Raw genomic sequence first — 21,785 nt, 5'->3', positions numbered from 1 at the left:
CGATGGCTTTACCTGTTGTCTCCGGCATGCCTCTTATGGGTACGATATATTTTTCGCCCATATGTGAGTTACTATACGTTCCCTCTCTTGCACTTTGATACGAGTGCCCGCGGTCCCCTACAGTTGCTGGCATAGTCTCCTTTGCGCTTCCTGTTTTATGACATAAGGCCTTGGCCCACCCAACCACTTTGGCTGGACGGTAGGGCGAAGGTCGGCGTTCAATCCCTGACCGTCCAAGTGGTTGGGCACCATTCTCTCTTTCCCCCCCCGTCTCATCCCAAATCCTTATCCTGAATCCTTCCCGGTGCTATATAATCGTAATGGCTTGGTTGTTGTTATAGATTCAGCTACTCTGAACAAGTTCCAAGTAGCACGGGCTATGGTGAGCCCGTAACTTACCTGGCACAGGAGCGGGGCAAATAGCACGGGCTATGGTGAGCCCGTAGTGGACTTAACTGGCACTGGAGCGGTCCTGAATGTGGTCAATGGCTTGGTACTTTTAGGTTAATTTGGTTCTGTTGTCAATTATTTGTATTCGCAGTGATGAACTGTTTCAGCAACATTACCGGTCCGTCTTGTGTGTGTGAGGTGTTTTCCATTCATAAACAGTGTTTGGTGCATGTTTGCTGGCTGGATTAATGGACATTTATCGAATGTGTGAGGACGAGCTGCGTCCGAAGCCTCGAAGTTTCCTGTTTTGGTTTGTAGTCGCTACTGTGTTTCATCGATTCGGCACTTAAGATTCCTTGCTCGCTCGGCCGGTTACTGCCCCCAAAACACCCTTGGTTTTCAGCTGTGCAGGTGCCAGTGTGGGTAAGTCTGAAGGCTGATGATGCCTGGAGATGTTGCCTGGAGACTTTGTTCCCAGGGCTCGTGTCGTCCCTTCTGTGCTTGCCAATTAATCTTGACAACTGTGTTGCCAAAACCAACCTCTGTAAGGTTATTAAGGCCACCATAATAGTTCACTGACCAACCATCAAGTATACTTTAGTCCTGAAGATTGTCCAGGACTAGACTCAACTCTGTGTATACACAGAGAAGCGGGACACTCCGCCCGTTGTTCATATGGGACCCCACTTATATTATGCTTATTTTAGGCACCAGAGTACCTAGTTTATGCCTATTTTAGGCACCAGGGTACCTAGTTTATGCCTATTTTAGGCACCAGGGTACCTAGTTTATGCATATTTTAGGCACCAGGGTACCTAGTTTATGCCTATTTTAGGCACCAGGGTACCTAGTTTATGCCTATTTTAGGCACCAGGGTACCTAGTTTATGCCTATTTTAGGCACCAGGGTACCTAGTTTATGCCAGGTGGACGAAGGTATTAGGCGAAAAGAAACATGCCCATAAAGTACTCTGATGTAGTGTTATGACAACACCGTCGGAGCGTGGCTTTTTATACATCTAAAAAATATAGTCTTGTGAGGGATAACTATGTGAATCAGTGCAATACTTGTGTAAGACAAACATAAGTTAATTTTAAATGTTTATTTGAAAATTTTCTGACTACCAATTGTCAAAGCGGCCACTGCTCCAACTAATCAATGATAGTATGGTATCAAATTATCCAGTACTCGCAACAGGGTATATAATCCTTCCTAAGTCCCTTTCCTTCTGCTTCTAAGGATGCTAAGTTGTACCTTAGCAAAACGCAAGAGGCCCTGCACTTAAAGAGTGTACAATTTTAATTTTGTCGACTAGACTTTTCAAGAACGGTTGGTCACGATTTTCACCCGATGCCTCATGTGGTGAAAGGAAACTTGCTCAACGTTTGTTCTGACCAGGGAGTGAACCTGGGTGTTTCGAGGGAGAGTCGTGGACGTATACCACTGTGCTACAGGACCCTAGATAATAGTGTAATATACTGGCAATATTTAACGTTGTAAACCGTATCGGGCTTATTTAAGACTTGCCCGAAACACTATGAATGTTGGTGGCTTTACGGGAATATACTGTTTAAGAAAATATATAAACAAAAATACAGCTTATATTTATGATAAGTCGCAACGTAGATTTTCGAATGTTATTGCCAATGACTATTAATCATTATTGGAATTTCATATATCAAACAAAATCCAAGATTCTAGTTAAATATTTGCTGACATGTGACTCACTACAGAATTTCAGGATCAGCTGTTTACACACGCGTTGCCATGACAACGCGGACGGGCAGCGTAAGCTGTGTGCTCCTCCGCCCAAGGCAGCCATTCATCTACAAAACAGAAGCTTGCTCAAACGATCATATTTGGATAGATAAACATCATCAGTTTCCATAATGCAATATTTTGAAAGAGAATAACAGTTGCGAATGAACGGTTTTGTTGGACGAAGTGCGAGGAACTAGTTTGACGGTGGAAGGGATGAGACTGCAGCGGGTCGGGTCAGCTGTGTGAGACAAACAATGGTGGAGGGAGGACCACAGGTGGCGCACCTCCCGCACTGACTTGAACGTGGCGTTGCAATCTCCCTTAACGGTATTGTCAACATGGGTGACAAGGGGGAAGGCATCACTGAGATAGACACTCACATCACCAAGAAGTACGAGATCCGTCGCAGGATTGGCAAAGGGGTGAGTGTTAACTTTACATTTATAAAAGTGAATTGCCTTTGTTTTTCCAGAGTCCACCCGGCCTCTGGCAACTGACTGGTTGTCAACTTATATTTTACGTGAACCATTTATCTGCCAGGAGGTAATTGCCTGACTTTTTCGTCTAAGAAAGTGTGTGAGGATGCTGTTAATCTTGGGATATATAAAATTTAACCGTAACGCTGATCTTAATCTTCGAGGTTTCTTCGACTAGACAAGGCAGAATTCTGAGTTTTGCAAGTGACTTATCAACCTGTTTGGTGGGTCGATGCCCAGGGCATGGCCATACATACCCCACTCCTACAACGCTTAGATATTATGAGACTTAGAATAGACCCCCTTTTGTGTACAACTGTTGCTAAACCATTGGGGGAGTGGTATTAAAGTTGATGTAAATATTGGATGGAAAAGTTTGCGAGACGTGGAGGTGCTGGTGCCTGTGTTGTCCTGGCCCTAGCGATGGATGGCAAGAATTGGCAAGTGAGGAATGTATACCATGTGAGCATTGCCCCCAGGGGCCCTGGCTGGGCCTCGGCCGCCCCCAGGGGTCTCTGGCTGGCCCTCGGCCGCCCCCAGGGGTCTCTGGCTGGCCCTCGGCCGCCCCCAGGGGTCTCTGGCTGGCCCTCGGCCGCCCCCAGGGGTCTCTGGCTGGCCCTCGGCCGCCCCCAGGGGCCTGGCTGTCATGTTAATGTTTCTGTTAAGTTGTCTCCTATATGGTCATTAGACATAAAGTACATTATAAGCACTGCATGGTATAATAATGGATATCTTTGGGCGAGATCACACCAGCTAAATTAGTCTAGTTGAACACGGCCAGCTTGGTAATGTTACTTTGTTATAAACATAAAGCAATAGGCCTAATTGTCATTATAATTTCCATTGTCGAGGGACAGAAAGCCCGTGTATACCAGTATATACACTTCAGGCTTTTATCTAGGCCCCTCTTCCCCATGGTTATGCTACTGATCACCCTCATGATGCAACCCGCAACAGTTACCCAACTCTCGGGGTACCTATTTTATGCCAGGTGGACGGAGGTATTAGGTGAAAGGAAACATGCTCAACCATTTGTCCCGCAAAGAATCGAACCCGGGACATTCCTGATTGTGACTAGAGAACAAAGCCAAGATGCGCCTTCTAGTAGGTCTTGCGATGAAAATTTGTAAATTAATATTTTATTTTGTAACAATGAAGATGTAGATAACCCCGATAACCGGAATGCGTTTTCGATTAGGCTTAATTAAAGTGAATATTTCAGTATCTGCCCAGAACGCCATGAGTTAGTGGCTTTGCAGGAATGTAAGAACACCAGTGTTATGGTCTCTCACACACCCACTGTACCTATTTCTATATAAATAATCAGAGGCGATGGTATTGTAATTATATTCAATATTATATTTACTTCGAAATAGTTGTTGATTGTGTGACTGCTAATATTCAAGGCTTTTATACATGACCGTCATTTTCATTTTATTATGGCTCCTGAACATCAAATAAATTAGTATAGTGTATTATAATACGGGAAGATGCCATGAATACTTGAGACACGAGTGGTGGTAATGTAGTGTGAACATTTCCAGGCCCCCACACGCCACCACTCCCACTGGCCCAGGTGAACAGATGTTTGGGAGGAGGTGGAGGAGATTGTCGCCCGCGGCACTGTTGGGCCACAACAAGCCAGCCTCGCACACACTCACAGCTTCCTCCTCCCCATCCCCACAATTCCACAATTTTTTATATTGATATATACAAGAGTTGTTACATTCTTGTACAGCCACTAGTACGCGTAGCGTTTCGGGCAGGTCCCTGGAATACGATCCGCTGCCGCGAAGAATCGTTTTTTCATCCAAGTACACATTTTACTGTTGCGTTAAACAGAGGCTACAGTTAAGGAATTGCGCCCAGTAAATCCTCCCCGGCCAGGATACGAACCCATGACAGCGCTCGCGGAACGCCAGGCGAGTGTCTTACCACTACACCACGGAGACTGTAAATTCTGACACTTGCATTCAATGATGTATAAGAAGGCTTCCCTAATGTTCCCCTGTGATTGTTTTGGCTATTTGGTATGCCTCGGATATTAATGGGGTGTTGGGTAATGATCACCTGGCTTCGTTTTCGACTCACAATTGGGCATCCCGGGTTTGATTCCTGGACGGGGAAAAAATAGTTGGCACAATTTCTTCCCTCTAACGCTTCTATTCACCTAGCAGTAAAGAGGTATCTGAGAGTTAGACGACTGTTGTGGGTTACAACCTAGGGAGGGTTAGGAGCCTTGGGAGGACCTAGAGGCAATTTTTTAAAGTAAATAGACACGCGCTTCTTGTCCCCGACAAAATGAATTAAATTATAATACTGAGTGGGGAATATTAGGAGTAAAAATAAAAAGTGATATGGATTTCAGACAGACCTTAAATTTTCTTATGACTTTAGTTATGTTGAGACTTGACTGTTCACCGATTTCGCAAAAATAAAACCTTCGAAACTACAGTAAATTTCTAGGGAGACAATGAATAGTAAATTTAAAATCAAATAGTTACTGTGCAGGTAAACGCTTGTCTTAATCCTTATTTACAAAGTTGAAATTGCGAATTTGATTTTTAAAGGGGTTTGGGATTCATTATTAGTAAGATTTTACAAAGAAAGCAAAGCAAAAATGTTCTATATATGGGCAATAGAGTACATTACATCTAGTGCAATATTTCGTATCTAGAAGCGTCGGTAATATAAAATATCCTTCAATATTATCTTTCCCTTGAGAGAACCATTTACATTCAGTTGTCTTGGAAATATTTGAAGATGACAGAGGTAAACAAAAGCCCTCTATATGCCGAGTAGAGAAACTCAAATGAGTAGACTTTATGGGTAAACGTTTTACCCATAAGAAATATATTAGCTCCAAGACGCCTACAGCCTCACTCCTGTGCCAGGTAAGTTCACCACGCACTCACCATAGCCCGTGCTCCTTGCAACTTTTTGTTCACTTTAGCTGAATCTAAAACAGCATCATCGGAGACACGGGGCTAGTTACTGTACCTGTAAAAGGAGGTAAACACCACTTTAATCCTTCACGCTTGTACTGGTTTTCACATGGTAGGCTACACACACTGTGGGCACGGCTGAATCACACGCAGATTTTCATGGTATTAAGAAATGTTTTGTCAGTTAACTGCATTAATTATACGTAACAACTGGATCCAACGAGAAAGACCACGGCTAATGCCCAATTAAGTTTTTATTTGTATCTGAACAAAATCCACAATCTTTCCCTAGTCAAATTCTTGCACCTGGAAATAGTAAATTGGTAAAAAACAAAAAACTGGCCAGTCAATCTGAGCTTTCTGACGTGTGGACAAAAAGGTCGTTGGAAGTGTTACCAGTTTTTATAGTTGTCGCCGTGGGTGTTCGTCCCCAGTCTTCCCTATATAAAGGGAATTTAAACCCAGATGTAATTATCTCTTAAAGTTTACTACTCGAGTTTGTTGGCAATTCAAGTATTCTTGGTTATAAATGAGATTGTGGCCTTAATGAGGCTGCCAGTCCACAGACAACCTAATTACCTTACCAGTGGAGTGGGCAGAAACCGCGCATTGCCCCGTCGACAGTGCCTATATTTTATTTGTAATTTAATCAGCATATGTAATAAATACAATATTAGAGCCACACAGTATATCTGTAAATACAACAATGCTGCATGTGTACGCACACGAAGGTCAGTATTCAGGGTTAACAAGAGTTTAATGCTAACGTAGTTTATGTTGAGATATGTGCGGGTAGATTTTAAATGTCAGACGAGGGCAGAAACGGATTGAGGGAGCGTAAAAAACATGAACACATCAAACCCACCGAGATGAAGAAAACGTAATTAAACCATAAAATGATCAAAGCTTGTAGGTCAATAAGTAGCTTGTAGGTTGTAAGCTTGTAGGGATATAGAAAAAATTATAATAATTTTTGATCATGTCTTGTTCTAATTATCAATTCATCCTAATCCATCGATTAGGAATAATGGTGGTTTTGGTGTTGTGACAAAGGTATATAAACTGGGGAGAAGGTGGAGGGCTCTACGGGCTCACCATAGCCCGTGCTACTGGAACTTATCGTTCTGAGTAGCGAATCTTAAACAACAAGTGGAGGGCTCGCCCACATCGGGCTGTGGGTGAGCCCATTACGGGTTCACCACAGCCCTCGCTACTGGAACTTCTAGTTCTGAGTAGCTGAATCTAAAACAACAAGGTGGAGGGCGGGTGTGTGGCGGGGCGCGGGCTGTGGAGGTAAAGGGAGGAAGGCAACCATTACATAATCAATATTTTGTACAGTCACATGCCCCGCCGGACACTGACTTCAACCCCCACACGCTGGTCGTGTGGCGTTTTTGTGCACGCCCGCCTGCCTGCCTGCCTGCGTGAGTACGTACATGTGTGCCCGTGGCGAATGCTGGCATCCGTCGCAGTGTGTGTGTATCCTGTGTTCATCACGATTTGCAACACTTTTGTATTAGCATTATTACATTGTAATTCGCGAGGATTAAATTTTGTGCCTACATGCAGTGTGCTAGCTTACTTTTTTTCGGGGGGGGGGGGGGGGTTAATAATTTGATTAAAATAACATAATCCTTAGATGTGAAAATGGCGAATATATTAACAGAATTGTTTCGCGAGACTGTCATGTTAGCTTTAAATGCATTTCAACAGTAAATTTGCAAGGACAAAAAAACTAGTAACCCTTCATAAAAATGTTATTTGTCATGTGTTTAGTAAAGGATAGATACTAAGAGGCATCTGGGACTGGCGCGTGACACGATTGATTGATGTTGACCCACGAACCCAATAACTATACTTGATGAACTTTTTCAGTAAGGATAATTACAAATCTATCTATTCACGGAGGTGAATATATAAACTGACCTCATAAACAAAGGCCAAAGTCCATTCCATTCACCCGCTGAACCCCATACCTATGTTTATGAATAAAAAAAAAACGGTTTACAGATAACTGATGACGTCCGAACACTTCTCGAACATTGCTTCGCTGACGACTCTTGTTCGAACCACAACCCTGTAAATATTTCACCCACGTACTACAAATAATTGCCAACACAACCTAAACACCTAACCTAATCAATGCTTAAATATTCACAGTATGCTAGTATATAACAATATTAATTTATGAGAAAATTCTTATTGAATGAACAACATGTTAAAATTGATGAATGCTTCTTTGGGGCCGACCGCTGGATGGAATGGACTTGGTCTGAGGACGGGTTGAGGTGTGTCGAGCTTCAGCGCCTGGGCTCTTTCATGACGTTAGCTGAATAGTATAGTGCGTAGTAATACAGTTAGAGCAATACGGGTTCGTTTCCTACTCTCAATCGAGAGCTCTGGGTTCGAATCCCGGGCGGGACAGAAATGGTTGAGTGCGTTTTCTATTATCTAAGATCTCTGTTCACCTAGAACAGAGGTACCCAGGAGAGGTTTCTGAATAGGTGGAGTATTAGGTTATTGCTTAATGTCCATGGGTGACTGAAATGATTTGAAGGAATTGTATACAATATTTTCTCTAAGTCCTTCTATTATTTCTCCACGTTACACTCTTGCTTACAAAATCAGTAACAGAGGATCACCGCTGGTTGCTTAAATGAGCAGGAACCACAAACCGTCACTTACAGGAAGTACTTTGTCTGTTTCACCATTGTTTTCATTCCTATTAAGTTCAGTGTTTTTCATCGCCATGATTAATCACTCGTAGTAATGGTGACATTCATTAAGGGGACAAGGGTGTGATGGTGTGTGCTGGCGGGCCAACGACCCCACCATGGATCATCTGTCCCAACCCCTGTCCACATTAGTCGATGGTGAGCTGAATGGAATAATTTGTAAAAGTCTCATGCTTAAACCTATCCTGAATTCCCTCATCAGTTTATCCACACAGTACTGCTAGGGATCGAACAGATAAATGTTGATTCACAGCATAAGACCAGTATTGGTGGGATTGTGGATAACCTTTTTGACATTTATCGGAGGAAAAGGCCCCAGTCACGTAGCCTTAACTCTGTGAGTTGAGAAAACATAAGAACATAAGAACAAAGGTAACTGCAGAAGGCCTATTGGCTCATACGAGGCAGCTCCTATTTATAACCACCCAATCCCACTCATAAACCACGGGAGACATCTCCCGTCACGCAGGGTGCAGTCGCACCTCCACAGATCTCCAGTATCAGCTCTTGATACTGGTAATGGCTCAAAAGGGCCACCACTTACGGGCTATTCATGCCCGTGCCACCTTTTGGGTGGCTTAATCTTCATCAATGAATCACTCATAAACATGTCCAACCCACGTTTGAAACACTCGAGGGACCCCACCTCCACCACGTTACGCGGTAATTGGTTTCACAAATCAACAATCTTGTTACCGAACCAGTATTTACCCAAGTCTTTCCTAAATCTAAACTTAACCAATTTATACCCATTGTTTCGTGTTCTGTCTTGTGTTGATACTTTTAACACCCTATTTATATCCCCTTTGTTATGTCCATTCATCCACTCGACACCATCTAGCTCGTATCTTATAACTCTCTCATCATTACCTACCATTAAACTTCATTGCCAATCTTTTACCTTACCATTAAACTTCATCTGCCAATCTTTTTGACCATTTCAAAACCCTATCTAGATCGACTTTAAGTGATAGTGAGTCTTTTTCATGTTTATTTCCCTACCGATTTTTGTATCGTCGGCAAATTTGCAAATGTTACTACTCAAACCTGAATTGATTGATAAAGATTAAGCCACCCAAGAGGCATGAATAGCCCGTAAGCACGGGCATGAATAGCCCGTAAGAAACCTGAATCTAAATCATTTATATATATTATAAACAACAGAGGTCCCAGGACAGAACCTTGAGGCACTCCACTTACAACATTTTCTCACTCTGACTTAACCCCATTTATACTGTTTCCTTTGGTATAGCCATGCCCTAATCCAACTTAATATAGCACCCCCAATACCATGAGCCTCTGACTTTTTAATCAGTCTTTCATGTGGCACTGTATCAAAAGCTTTGCTGAAGTCAAGGTATACATAACAAGCCTTACCACTATCAATTATGCCTCAACTATGCTGGAATAAAAAGATAGCAAATTTGTTAAACATGAACGGCCATTTGTATAACCATGTTGAGAATCATGTATTAAATTTTTTTCAAGATGAAGACGAATTGTATTTGCAATTATCGATTCAAGTAACTTTCCACAATAGACGTTAGGCTAATTGGCCGATAGTTTGACGCAAGTAATCTATCTCCTTTCTTAAAAATTGATACCACATTAGCAACCTTCCATGACTCTGGCACTCTGCCTGACTCTATTGATTTATTAAATATGGTAGACAGTGGCTCGCAAAGCTCTTCTTTGCATTCTTTAAGCACCCTGGCAAACACTTCATCCGGCTCTGGGGATTTGTTTGGTTTGAGTAAAACAAAACATGAAAATCAGAAGTTATATTAGGATTCATTACTTTTTTTATTTTTAATTAAAAAAAAAAGAGGGGGGTGGGGGATTGGAAGAACGCGCACTTTTACTGCTTTGTGCTGTTACAATTTGACCGTCATATTACCGACAGACTACGCACCAGGCTGTGTACTCACTTCTGTGTGCCTACAATGTGAGCTTCAGCTCTTGGGCCCCTGCTATTGCCGCCTATTGCAGTGGCTCCTGACCCTCTGCTTTTATCTATTTGAATTACGCAGTTACTCAACTTACTCCCCCTCCAGCAAATGGCACTATGCCTCCTGGTATTTATAGGCAAGAGGCTAAAAAAAAGGCGGAATGGAAGTGTTGGGTTGCGCGGGCAACCATACAATATTTGAGAGGGATGGTGTTATGACTGTCCTTCAAACCTGAATTTCAATCGTTTATGTAATTTGTATACGCATATCATGCGGTAATATGAGTAATTAGAGGTGTTGCTCAGGTCACAATATGCAAATTTAGCACATTGAGTATGCAAATGGGAAGCAACTGTTGATAGCAACACGTATGTAGAAGCAACAGGCTAAGGTAGGCTTATGTTTAATTTTAAAATGTATTTCAGTCTGCACGCATTTACAATATTATAATATATTGTACATGAGAATGAAGGGTTAATAGGTAATATAAGTTATATGCAAATATATACAAGTTTAAGAAAATAGATCTGGATTCATTATGAATATACAGTTTGTATTTTAGTGTCGTGGGGCATGTTACATATTGTCAAGGAGCCGAGATGTGATTTAGTAGTAAATACTATCTAGACTAAAAAGTTTAGAAAAAATTGTCTGAGAGATATGCCTTCCCCGATGCTATCAACCGTGTTAGCAACCACCTGGATCAGTCTAAGGGAGAGGGGCAATGTTGCTGCTTCATCCACTTGCAACTTAGACTGAAAAGTCTTGTATTGGAATAATAGTCATGTTCTGTGGTGGTGACGGTTTTATCACCATCTACAGGTATAAACAATGATGGTGAAGTTCTTGAACTGATGTTAGTAAAAGTGAGTTAATTAGGTTTGGTAACATTAGGCATCGTTTACCGAGGTGTTGCTCTGCTTGTTTAAATGCCTTAGTGACTATGTGGACTTGATAGAGGCAGGATGTGCTTATCATTAATCTGAGTAACTTTAGTTATGTTTAGTTGTCATATTGTGGCTGCTTGTAATGGTATTAACAGCTGTCGTGTCACTGTCCTTAACCCTTCTATCTCCAGTGTCGCTTGTAATACCTCTCTCTACCTATACTAAGCCTACTGAGGCCTGTAAACTGTGTGGGTGGGGGGGGGGGGTGGAAGTGTACGCTGTAGGTATCCGACACCTCGATAGCCTACCAACATGTATTCAGACTAGAGCGTTGTGATTTTATAGATTTTTGTGAAAATCTGGGAATAGTTCGCGGCGCGTTAAACAAGCTGAAGTTCAGTCCTACAGGATTTTGAGGTATGTGAGGAGAGGACTACGTGCCACCGACTGAAAGCCAAGTCTATATTCTTCGTACTGTTTAATGTCAGGAGTTGTGGTGGTCAGGGAAGCAACCTGTCCTCTCGAATAATACATCGTATTTTGACGTGAAAATCACCGTCAAAATATGAGCTACTATAAATCACAGCGGCTCGCTAAATTGACGGTGTTAGGGTTTTATTCGTGGGTCCGTCGTTAGGTCAAGTTCGGGCAATTTAGTATCTGGCAAGTCAAACCTAACCCCGGGCCGGGCTTGGAATAGAAGAGATCCCAATCCAGGTATAACTGCGGCGTTGTGGTTACTGGAGATGACGGGGGTGTAGCCAGCCAGCAGTAATTGGTGTTTAAAGCCCGTACTGCCATCTAGTGGCATGGGCCATATCATTCCCCCCCCCCCCACACACAAAAAAATACCGCTTACGGGCTATTCATGCAACATGCCCGTGCCACCTCTTTTGTGGCTTAATCTTTATCAATCAATCGTGACATAGGTCATTAGTGAGAGAACTACTCCGGCTAAGATTTCTCCATTGATTGCTCATTTGTTGCAGATTTCCGTAGAAATATTTGTTGTAACTTTCAATGTGAAAAAAGTGAACATGTTTAAGTTTTCTTCCTGATAAATGTAATGCCAACCCGTCCTCAGACCAAATCCATTCCATCCATCAGTCGACCCCAGACTCGTTCATAAATTTTAACATGCTGCTCATTTAAAATAGGAATGTTCTTAAATATAAATTATTATTGGTATATATATTAGCATACTAGCTGTTTATATATAGGCATTTGTTAGGTTACGTGAGGTGTTTAGGTCATAGTGTTCGAACGTCATCAGCGAGTCCTCCAGTCTCTTTTTGGAGGACGGGCTACAACTCTACTGATGGCGTTCGAACACTTCTCAAACGAGTGCTTCGCCGACTATTTTTGTTCGAACTACAGCGCTGTAAATGCTTCACCCACGTACTACAAATACAAATAATCGCCAACAGAACCTAAACACCTAACCTATGCCTATATGTGCACAATATGCAAATTATAATATTTATATTTGAGAAAATTCCTGTTTTGAATGAACAGCACGTTGAAATTTATGAATGCGTCTGCGGGGTCGACCGCTGGATGTAATGGACTTGAGTACGGGTGTGTTGTAATCGTGTGTAAACAATTTTTCATTCATAAACAGAGGGTTTGGCGGGTGGATGGAATGGACCGTCCTTTGTTTATGAGGACGGGCTGTGTAATGCATATCAGCAGGTGGTCACACAATAACGCTTAGATCTACTCGGAATCTACTCGTTTTGGTGTCCATGAGTCCCAAACGTGTGGGGGTTAGGACTGGTGATAATGTAAGCTCCTCGTGCTGGAAAAATGTTGCTCACCGCAACACCTAAATGATTTCGTGATATAAATTCGTATAGGTATAACAGTGGTTTCATGTTCTGTTTTTAAAACCAAGACGACAATTCTCAGAATGAGCCACCTGTAGACATTAGCAAGACAGCCCTGTCGCTTCCTGGTAACCCGGACCGCGCCTGCCCCATTCTCCCTCGTCCTGTCCTCTCCCGCAACCTTCGGAAGAAAGCAAATGTCTGTCAACTGGAACAGGAAACTTCAGTCTCATCATTATTAAGCAAAATCGGGTCAGGTACGCGTGTGGGCAAGCAGCGAGGCGCGCGGTCTATTGTTCGCTACGAGTGACCGGCTCACCAACACATGTCTGTGACGCCAGCAACCCGCCATTTTCAGGGATTCCAACCTATGCTTCTGAAATTAATGATACGTTATGGCACGACCAGTCTGGTGTACCGCGCCTCGCACGCTGTCGTCCGTGTGAGAGGCGCGGCCTCCCGTCAACTGCGCAATAATCATTTGGTTAGGTTTAGCACGCAATGATCACTAATCAACATTCCCGGGAACTGAACTGCCACCCTCGGCCCATTTACTGGTTTTGCTCGATTTGTTTACCAGGAGGGAGTCGTAGATTTCAGGATTATTAATTTGGTTGCTGTCCTCTTCCTCTTGCGTGTTGTGCGTGGATGAAAACAGGTTCGACGTGTGGTTCTTGTATGTTATGTGGGCGAAACGGGTTTCATGCATGGTCTTGATGCAGAAGATTAAAAAGGTTGTATTTAAGTAACAGACACGCTACGCTTTGCCAGTAAATGTTATTGCGCCTGGGGACACTTCAGCGTTTGGATAACTAGAAGGGATAGGCGTCCTAGACTACATTTCTAGTAGGCACAGTAACAGTTGCTAGGATATATCAAATAAAAATAGCTCCTACTAAGGTTAATTTAAAAATTTACCCCAGAGCTTTTTAAGTAAAAAATAGTAATAGTGAGGTGTTATAAGGTATTGTTTAATTAAAGGTAAGCCAGGTGTGTGTGCGCGCAAACGCGCGCGCGTGCTGGCCTCAGTGTCTGCAAAGAGGCGTCTCCAGCTCTTCAACGCCACATCATGGGTCTACCAGAGGGGTCTACTGGGTCTACCAGAGGGGTCTACTGGGTCTACCAGAGGGGTCTACTGGGTTTACCAGAGGGGTCTACTGGGTCTACCGGATCTACCAGATGGGTCTACCGGGTCTACCAGTTGGGGGAGAAGAATGCCGGGGTCTACAAGATGGGCAGAGAATGCCGGGGTCTACAAGATGGGCAGAGAATGCCGGGGTCTACAAGATGGGCAGAGAATGCCGGGGTCTACAAGATGGGCAGAGAATGCCGGGGTCTACAAGATGGGCAGAGAATGCCGGGGTCTACAAGAAGGGCAGAGAATGCCGGGGTCTACAAGAAGGGCAGAGAATGCCGGGGTCTACAAGAAGGGCAGAGAATGCCGGGGTCTACAAGAAGGGCAGAGAATGCCGGGGTCTACAAGAAGGGCAGAGAATGCCGGGGTCTACAAGAAGGGCAGAGAATGCCGGGGTCTACAAGAAGGGCAGAGAATGCCGGGGTCTACAAGAAGGGCAGAGAATGCCGGGGTCTACAAGAAGGGCAGAGAATGCCGGGGTCTACAAGAAGGGCAGAGAATACCGGGGTCTACAAGAAGGGCAGAGAATACCGGGGTCTACAAGAAGGGCAGAGAATACCGGGGTCTACAACATACAAGAACACGATATGCAGGATTATTGGCCCCCGGCGAAGCAACAGCTATTTATACCCACCCAAACTTGTTCATGTAAATGTCTAACCTGCGCTTGAAACTACCCAGCTATATCCCACGCCTCTTGTAGATTGCCCGGTAATTTCTTGCATATATATATTCCTATTCACAAACCAGTAATTATCAAAGTCTCTTTCTGAATCTAAACTTATGCAGTTTGTATAAAAATTGGTTTCGTGTGTGAATGTCTATGTACCTTGTGTTTCCAGGGTCGAGCTCTAGCTCTAAATCCCATATTTTTAGTTTATAAGATTGATGTTAGAAAACGAGAGAAGTATCCTGTTATGTATAGGCTTCAAATATCCATTTGAAGCCTAGTAGTAAACAGGCTTCAGCTGGTGCTACTAATACGTGTTCTTGCCTAGGATTTCCTACTCTTGTGCTGCCCAATGGAACGGTTAGCTTTATGCTGCAACACTTCTCACGTGTTTTTTTTCTTTTTTTCTTGTAAAATTGGCCTCGAACACGTCGTCCCAGAGTTTATTCCCCGTGTTGACTATTTTTACACTGGAGTGCTTATGCTTGCACTCGTGTGGACCGTGTGTGTGTATATGTGAGCACACGCGCTTGTCAGCTGTGATGTGTCCATCACCCCTATGTGTGTGTGTCTATGTATTAACACCATGTACTGAACGGGGTGAGAGTAGCTGGAGCTACCTCATCCCTTTGTGTGTATTTTACCTCGATAAACTTATTTCAGTTTCATCACCCTTCTCCCCCCTGCCCTTACACCCCGTATGGTGAGAGTATCGCAAACTATATCACCATCGCCTTGTGGGTTACATCACCCATCGCCTTGTGGGTTATATCACCCATCGCCTTGTGGGTTACATCACCCATCGCCTTGTGGGTTATATCACCCATCGCCTTGTGGGTTACATCACCCATCGCCTTGTGGGTTACATCACCCATCGCCTTGTGGGTTATATCACCCATCGCCTTGTGGGTTACATCACCCATCGCCTTGTGGGTTACATCACCCATCGCCTTGTGGGTTACATCACCCATCGCCTTGTGGGTTATATCACCCATCGCCTTGTGGGTTACATCACCCATCGCCTTGTGGGTTATTTGCTGGACCTGACTTCATCAGTATTTGACATTTTAGTTGGATTTAATGAGTTAATGTTGCTCATCAGTGTCTTTCTAGAAAAGAAAGTGATTTCTCATTTTGCAAGCAATTTTTGGTTTAATTGGAAGAAGCAGTGGATTAAAATAAGTTATAGGTGTATTCAACCAATATATTGTACTGTGGATGCAATAAGACAGTATATTACTTATCTTTTATCAAGTGTTTCTACTAGTCATTTTCAGCGTTGTTGATGGTAAGAGGGGGGGGGGGGGTGATGGGTGACGTTGGGTGGAGAGGCAGGAGGTGGTAGCCTGGTGTCCCCAGTCATACCCACACTCCCGAGCACTTCCTCGTCGGGCTCCCTTAGAGCATGCTTCCCAGGCATGCTGAAAAAAAATAATTTTTAATACTGAAAAGAGGGTTTTGAATCTCGCTCTCTGGAGCCCAATACCTTGTGGTGAGGTTTGTAGTATAAACTTAAGCAAAGGCCAGAGTTCGTCCACTAGCGGTGCTGCGTATGGGAGTATCTTGACCGTTCTTTTGATTTGCCACAACGTACAAACTACAAAGTGTGAACTAAAGTGCGTTTCGTTGCCCGAAACGCTATGCGTACTAGTGGCTTTAGGTTTTGTATGTACTACCTCTATCTTTAAATCAAACAATGTTTGTACTGTAACACTGCAACTATGTATTTACTTTAACTAAATAAATTATTATTATAACTAACCAGGAACTTGGGAATTCTAACCAGCGGACGCATAGAAACCATGGATTTCTGAGAGGCGCAACTTTTCATAGCACTTTTGTACGCCGCTGGGGGTTATCTTGAGGTTATCTTGAGATGATTTCGGGGCTTTAGTGTCCCCGCGGCCCGGTCCTCGACCAGACCTCCACCCCCAGGAAGCAGCCCGTGACAGCTGACTAACACCCAGGTACCTTTTTTTACTGCTAGGTAACAGGGGCATAGGGTGAAAGAAACTCTGCCCATTGTTTCTCGCCGGCGCTTGGGATCGAACCCAGGACCACAGGATCACAAATCCAGCGTGCTGTCTGCTCGGCCGACCGGCTCCGGGGACGATAATGTACAAGATCAGACGTGCCAGTTGAGAGGTGGTGGTGGTGGTGTCTGGTGGTCTGGTCCTCCTCCACTTTCCTTGACGGTCCGTCTAATAACCCAAAGCTTCTTAGTACTACGGAAGTAATGAAGAAATGATATATTTACTCACTGTAATATTGGTGCTGAATGTAGAACATGAAAACATTTTTGTACTCTGATATAATATTTTATAACTGAATTGAATCCATCTAAATACCCAAAGCCACCACATTATCGTATGGAGCGTCGACTTCTTGTGGCGTCAACTGCCATTTAGTTTAGTCTAATTTCGTTATAAAATGTTTCAGATTTTTTCTTATTCTACATTCAGCACCAACATTATAGTAATATATATCTCAGGCCTTACTTAAGTAACGCTAGGAAGCTTAGAGTAGCTTTGGGTAATTAGACGGACCCATTGTTGACAAGCAGAGCCAGGCGTTATCTTGAGGTTATCTTGATGATTTCGGGGCTTTAGTGTTCCCGCGGCCCGGTCTTCGACCAGGCCTCCACCCCCAGGAAGCAGCCCGTGACAGCTGACTAACACCCAGGTACCTATTTTACTGCTAGGTAACAGGGGCATAGGGTGAAAGAAACTCTGCCCATTGTTTCTCGCCGGCACCTGGGATCGAACCCAGGACCACAGGATCACAAGTCCAGCGTGCTGTCCGCTCGGCCGACCGGCTCCCTAGTGGGTAAAGTATAAATCAAAATGCGACTTAATACTAAGAGGACGAGTTGGTTGATTTTTATTGTTTGTCTAGTTTATTATGCACCCCATACTCATCATGTGAGCGGTAGCGCAAAAAAAGCATTTAAGAGGGCACAAAAGGTCTTTATCAGATCTCATCGGAGATTATTACATTAACAATTACATCTATCCTGCACACCTTATAGTGTCAGCTAGTTATAGAGATTCTTCCATTTCAATAGCTATGTATCTACAGTTAATCATTATACATTAATGTTACGTCCTTTCGCTAATACATAATTGTTTGAACTTTGGCAATATTACAGGGGTCACAGGAGAGCTGCTGTTATTATTGGTCTTCACAGTACACTACTTACGTCTTAATCTCGTATGTCATTTATCTACTGGAAGGGAAATATGGATACAGTGAAAGGATTTCAGATATTTCATCCTTAGTAATAAGATGGTTTGCTATTTCATACAACGTGAGTTTAGATTTATTTCTAAATGGCTCAATATTATTACAATCTAAGATATAATGCTCAAGTGTGTGTCCTGTTCTCTGTCGACACACGTCACTTTATCTAGATCACTATACAAGCCGACCTGCCAGGTATACCTGTAGCCAAAGTCTGGAGCTGTGACAAGGGCTGTTAGTCTGGTGATTGTGTTACTTGCCCCATACACATGTTTTGACACATTTGACGGGTTGGGACGTGACCTTAGCGGGTAGGCTGGGTGGTGTATTTTGACCTGACCCCACACTAGAAGGTGATGGGACGACGACGTTTCGGTCCGTCCTGGACCATTCTCAAGTCGATTGCGACTTGAGAATAGTCCAGGACGGACCTGGACTATTCGTCGAATAGTCGAAGCGTCGTCGTCCCTTCACCTTCTAGTGTGTGGTCTAGTCAAATTACTTTAGCCACGTTATTGTGACTCCTCGCCTGCATATGGGTGGTGTAGTGGCGCGTCAGGTAGTGAGGGGCGGCTGCTGTTGGCTGCCCACACTCTTCCCCTCACATTTACACTTGTTTTATGACGCCTATTTTTCTGCAACATATATAATTAATACTGTTGGCCTACTCTTCCTTCGCTTGTGTATTTTACCAGTAATGTTACAGTAAAAAAAAAGTTAAATCTGTGGGATAGTTTCCCAACATTGTCAGTGAGGTGGTTAGAGTCGTACGTAATGAGGTCTGTAAGATACATTCATCTAAGTACTTGTGGTAGTGTACGAGGATAAGTGTGTGTGCATTTATGTTTGTCCAGTATATATATGGACAAACATATATGTTTGTCCATATATATACTGTCCAGCGTCCAGCTGGACAGTATATATATATGTTTGTCCAGCCGGACGCTGTGTCAAATCAGTAGATGATTATTACCCAAACATAGGCGAGAGGCGAGGAGAGTTGGCCGGGGAGAAAGTGGGAGTGGGGGAGGAGGGGGGGGGAGTGAAAGGTTGAAGAATAAAAATGGAAGAGTGAGGGGGAAAGGATGAGATATGGGAGGGGTGAGGGAATGGAAGCTAAACGCTGGAATTAAACGAGGCGGTCCGTATTTCCTTGAGAGTTAGCATTATTCCAATGAATGCCATGTATTGATCCCATGCCACGAGACAGGCACTTCCCGCAATCCTTCTGAATTATCTCATGTCTACAAATACTGTTTTTTTCTTTTTACCGATTCCACGATGAATTTGGAGGGAGGAGCAGAGCTGACCTTACCGGAATGTCAAAAGCAGCTCTTCGTGTGACATCTGATTTTTGAATTGCAGGCCTGGCTGTATAGTCTGTCTGCACGCCATTCGCCCAAGTTGATGAGGGCTCAAGGGAAGGTTACGGGTCATTTTGTACACATAATGGTTCGCCCGCCAATTTTTCTTACATTAAAACCTATCTAACCTAATGTAACTAAACCCAGTCTATTTTGACAATTGTTTTACAATAGCCAAGCGAGCTATCAGCGATTCATCTGTCGTGCTTTCACCGGATTATGAGACCGGTTAAAATAGTGATATTTAGCGCCTTTTCTGAATATCCAGCGACACTCGGGAAGACTACCAGAGTGTCGGGTAGTCCCAGCGACAGCCGGGACTAGTCTTCCCGGGACAGACCGATAGTCTTCCCAGCGACAGCCGGGACTAGTCTTCTCGGGACAGACCGATAGTCTTCCCAGCGACAGCCGGGACTAGTCTTCCCGGGACAGACCGATAGTCTTCCCAGCGACAGCCGGGACTAGTCTTCCCGGGACAGACCGATAGTCTTCCCAGCGACAGCCGGGAAGACTACCGAACACCGACGGTGTTCGGTAGTCTTCCCGGCTTGGCTCCTCCTTGAGCTTAATTGAAATATAATACGTACGAGATTATTCCACATGATCACGGATTATATGGTAGAACGGCGTACTTACCAACACAGTGTTGGTAAGTACGCTGTATTATTACATACATGCCACGCATGTGTAGCTACATGCAACCCGTTCTCGCACTTCCGTATAGTCAATATTGACTTATTAAATACGTGCATATGTGACATACTAATTTGTGAATATTTTAGTTTACCTTGAAAAGCTTCATAGAAAACACCGACCTTACCTAACCTTCTTAGTATGTTAAGATAAGCATCTTATTGCTTCGTAATTACAATTATTACTTAACCTGTTATAGGTAAAGGTTAAGTAATAATTGTAATTACGAAGCAATAAGATGCTTATCTTAACATACTAACAAGGTTAGGTAAGGTCGGTGTTTTCTATGAAGCTTTTCAAGGTAAATTAAAAAATTCACTAAATTAGTATGTCACATATGCACTTATTTAATAAGTCAATATTGACAGTAAGAAAGTGCGAGAACGGGTTGCAACATGCATGCCGCGCACGTGCGTAGCAACATAATAGTTGTTGGTGGAACATGGTGGCGTAATGGAATGAATGTAAGCACTTGTAATTATGGAATGATATATTGCCTGTGAGGCAGGAAACCTATTAGACACAGAGGTTTCTCTAGTAAAGGCCCACGGTCACCCACCCAATACAGGCCGTAACGGACGAGCGCAGCATCAGCCACTGATCCAGTCACCTGAAGAACAAAATCCATGTAGTAAATTGCTGATTTATGCACAGAGGCAACCCCTTGCTCACGTAGCCCGGCCCGCACCACTTGTCACTTGAAAATAGCCTCGCTTTTTAACATTTTGAAAACCTTGGTCGTCTCACTGACTCGCGGTCTGAGACTGACAAATTATAATTTTGCTTTCATTATTACCAATATGTACGAAGGTCCACGGGATAATAATATTACCCTTAGGTTAACTGTAGATTTGTTAAAGTGATTTGTATTATAATGGCACACGCGGCCCGGTCCTATACGCTCTAGTGTATACTCTTTGTAATTTGATATTTTATTTGCCGGGCCCTGTACTTGTCTCCGTCTGTGGCGGGAGGACGCAGGGCAGGAGGGAAGGGTGGTGGTGTAGAGTTATTATTATTAACATCTTTATTGACAAAATTACAATTTTGCCTAATCTGAGGATTTTGATAGTCTTATTAAAGTGAGGATAATGCTGGTATTCACTGTCACGCAGGACAGAGGGTCATACATAAGACAATAGGTCTAAACTGTAGGCTGAAGCACATATATATCATGGTTACAATCAATGTTTTAATGTATGGATATGTGAAAACTTTCTACTGTGCACTGCCACACAAGGGCAGGGATGGGTTCATAAGTGATGCAGCTTAGAAGTAATATAAATAAAAATTGTTCTATATTCTTTAAAATGGACTAAAACCCTACAAGGTGTAGAGTATGGGATTGTTTCACCGATGTGGTCGCCCTCTGACATGTTGTTTGGCCATGTTGGCGGGTTGCGATATTAAATGGAGAAGAGTGCAATTTGGCATTAGAATATACAAGTACTGTACTAGGTGGTGTATGTACCAGTAGTATGTACATAGTGGTTCCCGGCCGTCTCTCCTCCTTATTCCCATCCCCTTCCTTCCATTCCTCAAACACCTTCTCTGGTTGATTGTTCAATAAATCCCTGGATGATATGTTTAACAAATCCCTCACCCTGTCCACGGAGGATAGAAGAATGTATATATGCTGGTTAGCATTGTAAATGTGTGTCCACGTCTGTGATAGAAAATAATTATAATAAAAATTCTCTACCACCTGAATTAA

General features: G+C 43.3%; 1 protein-coding gene across 2 annotated transcripts in view; it reads left to right on the top strand.

Moving 5' to 3' along the window:
- Positions 1-2,150: 2,150 nt before the first annotated feature.
- Positions 2,151-21,785, top strand: part of LOC123766886 (extracellular signal-regulated kinase 2) — a 149,575-nt gene continuing 129,940 nt past the window's right edge. The window contains exon 1 of one of the 2 annotated variants that reach the window (XM_069307483.1): positions 2,151-2,573. In XM_069307483.1, coding sequence (XP_069163584.1) covers positions 2,490-2,573 — 84 coding nt within the window. In that variant the 5' untranslated portion in view covers positions 2,151-2,489. The remainder of the gene's footprint in view (positions 2,574-21,785) is intronic. The other variant, XM_045756341.2, reaches the window with a different exon arrangement.

This window comes from Procambarus clarkii, chromosome 60, assembly GCF_040958095.1.
Source record: "Procambarus clarkii isolate CNS0578487 chromosome 60, FALCON_Pclarkii_2.0, whole genome shotgun sequence".
NCBI classification, from domain to species: Eukaryota; Metazoa; Arthropoda; class Malacostraca; order Decapoda; family Cambaridae; genus Procambarus; species Procambarus clarkii.
This window is presented reverse-complemented; position numbering and strand designations above follow the sequence as displayed.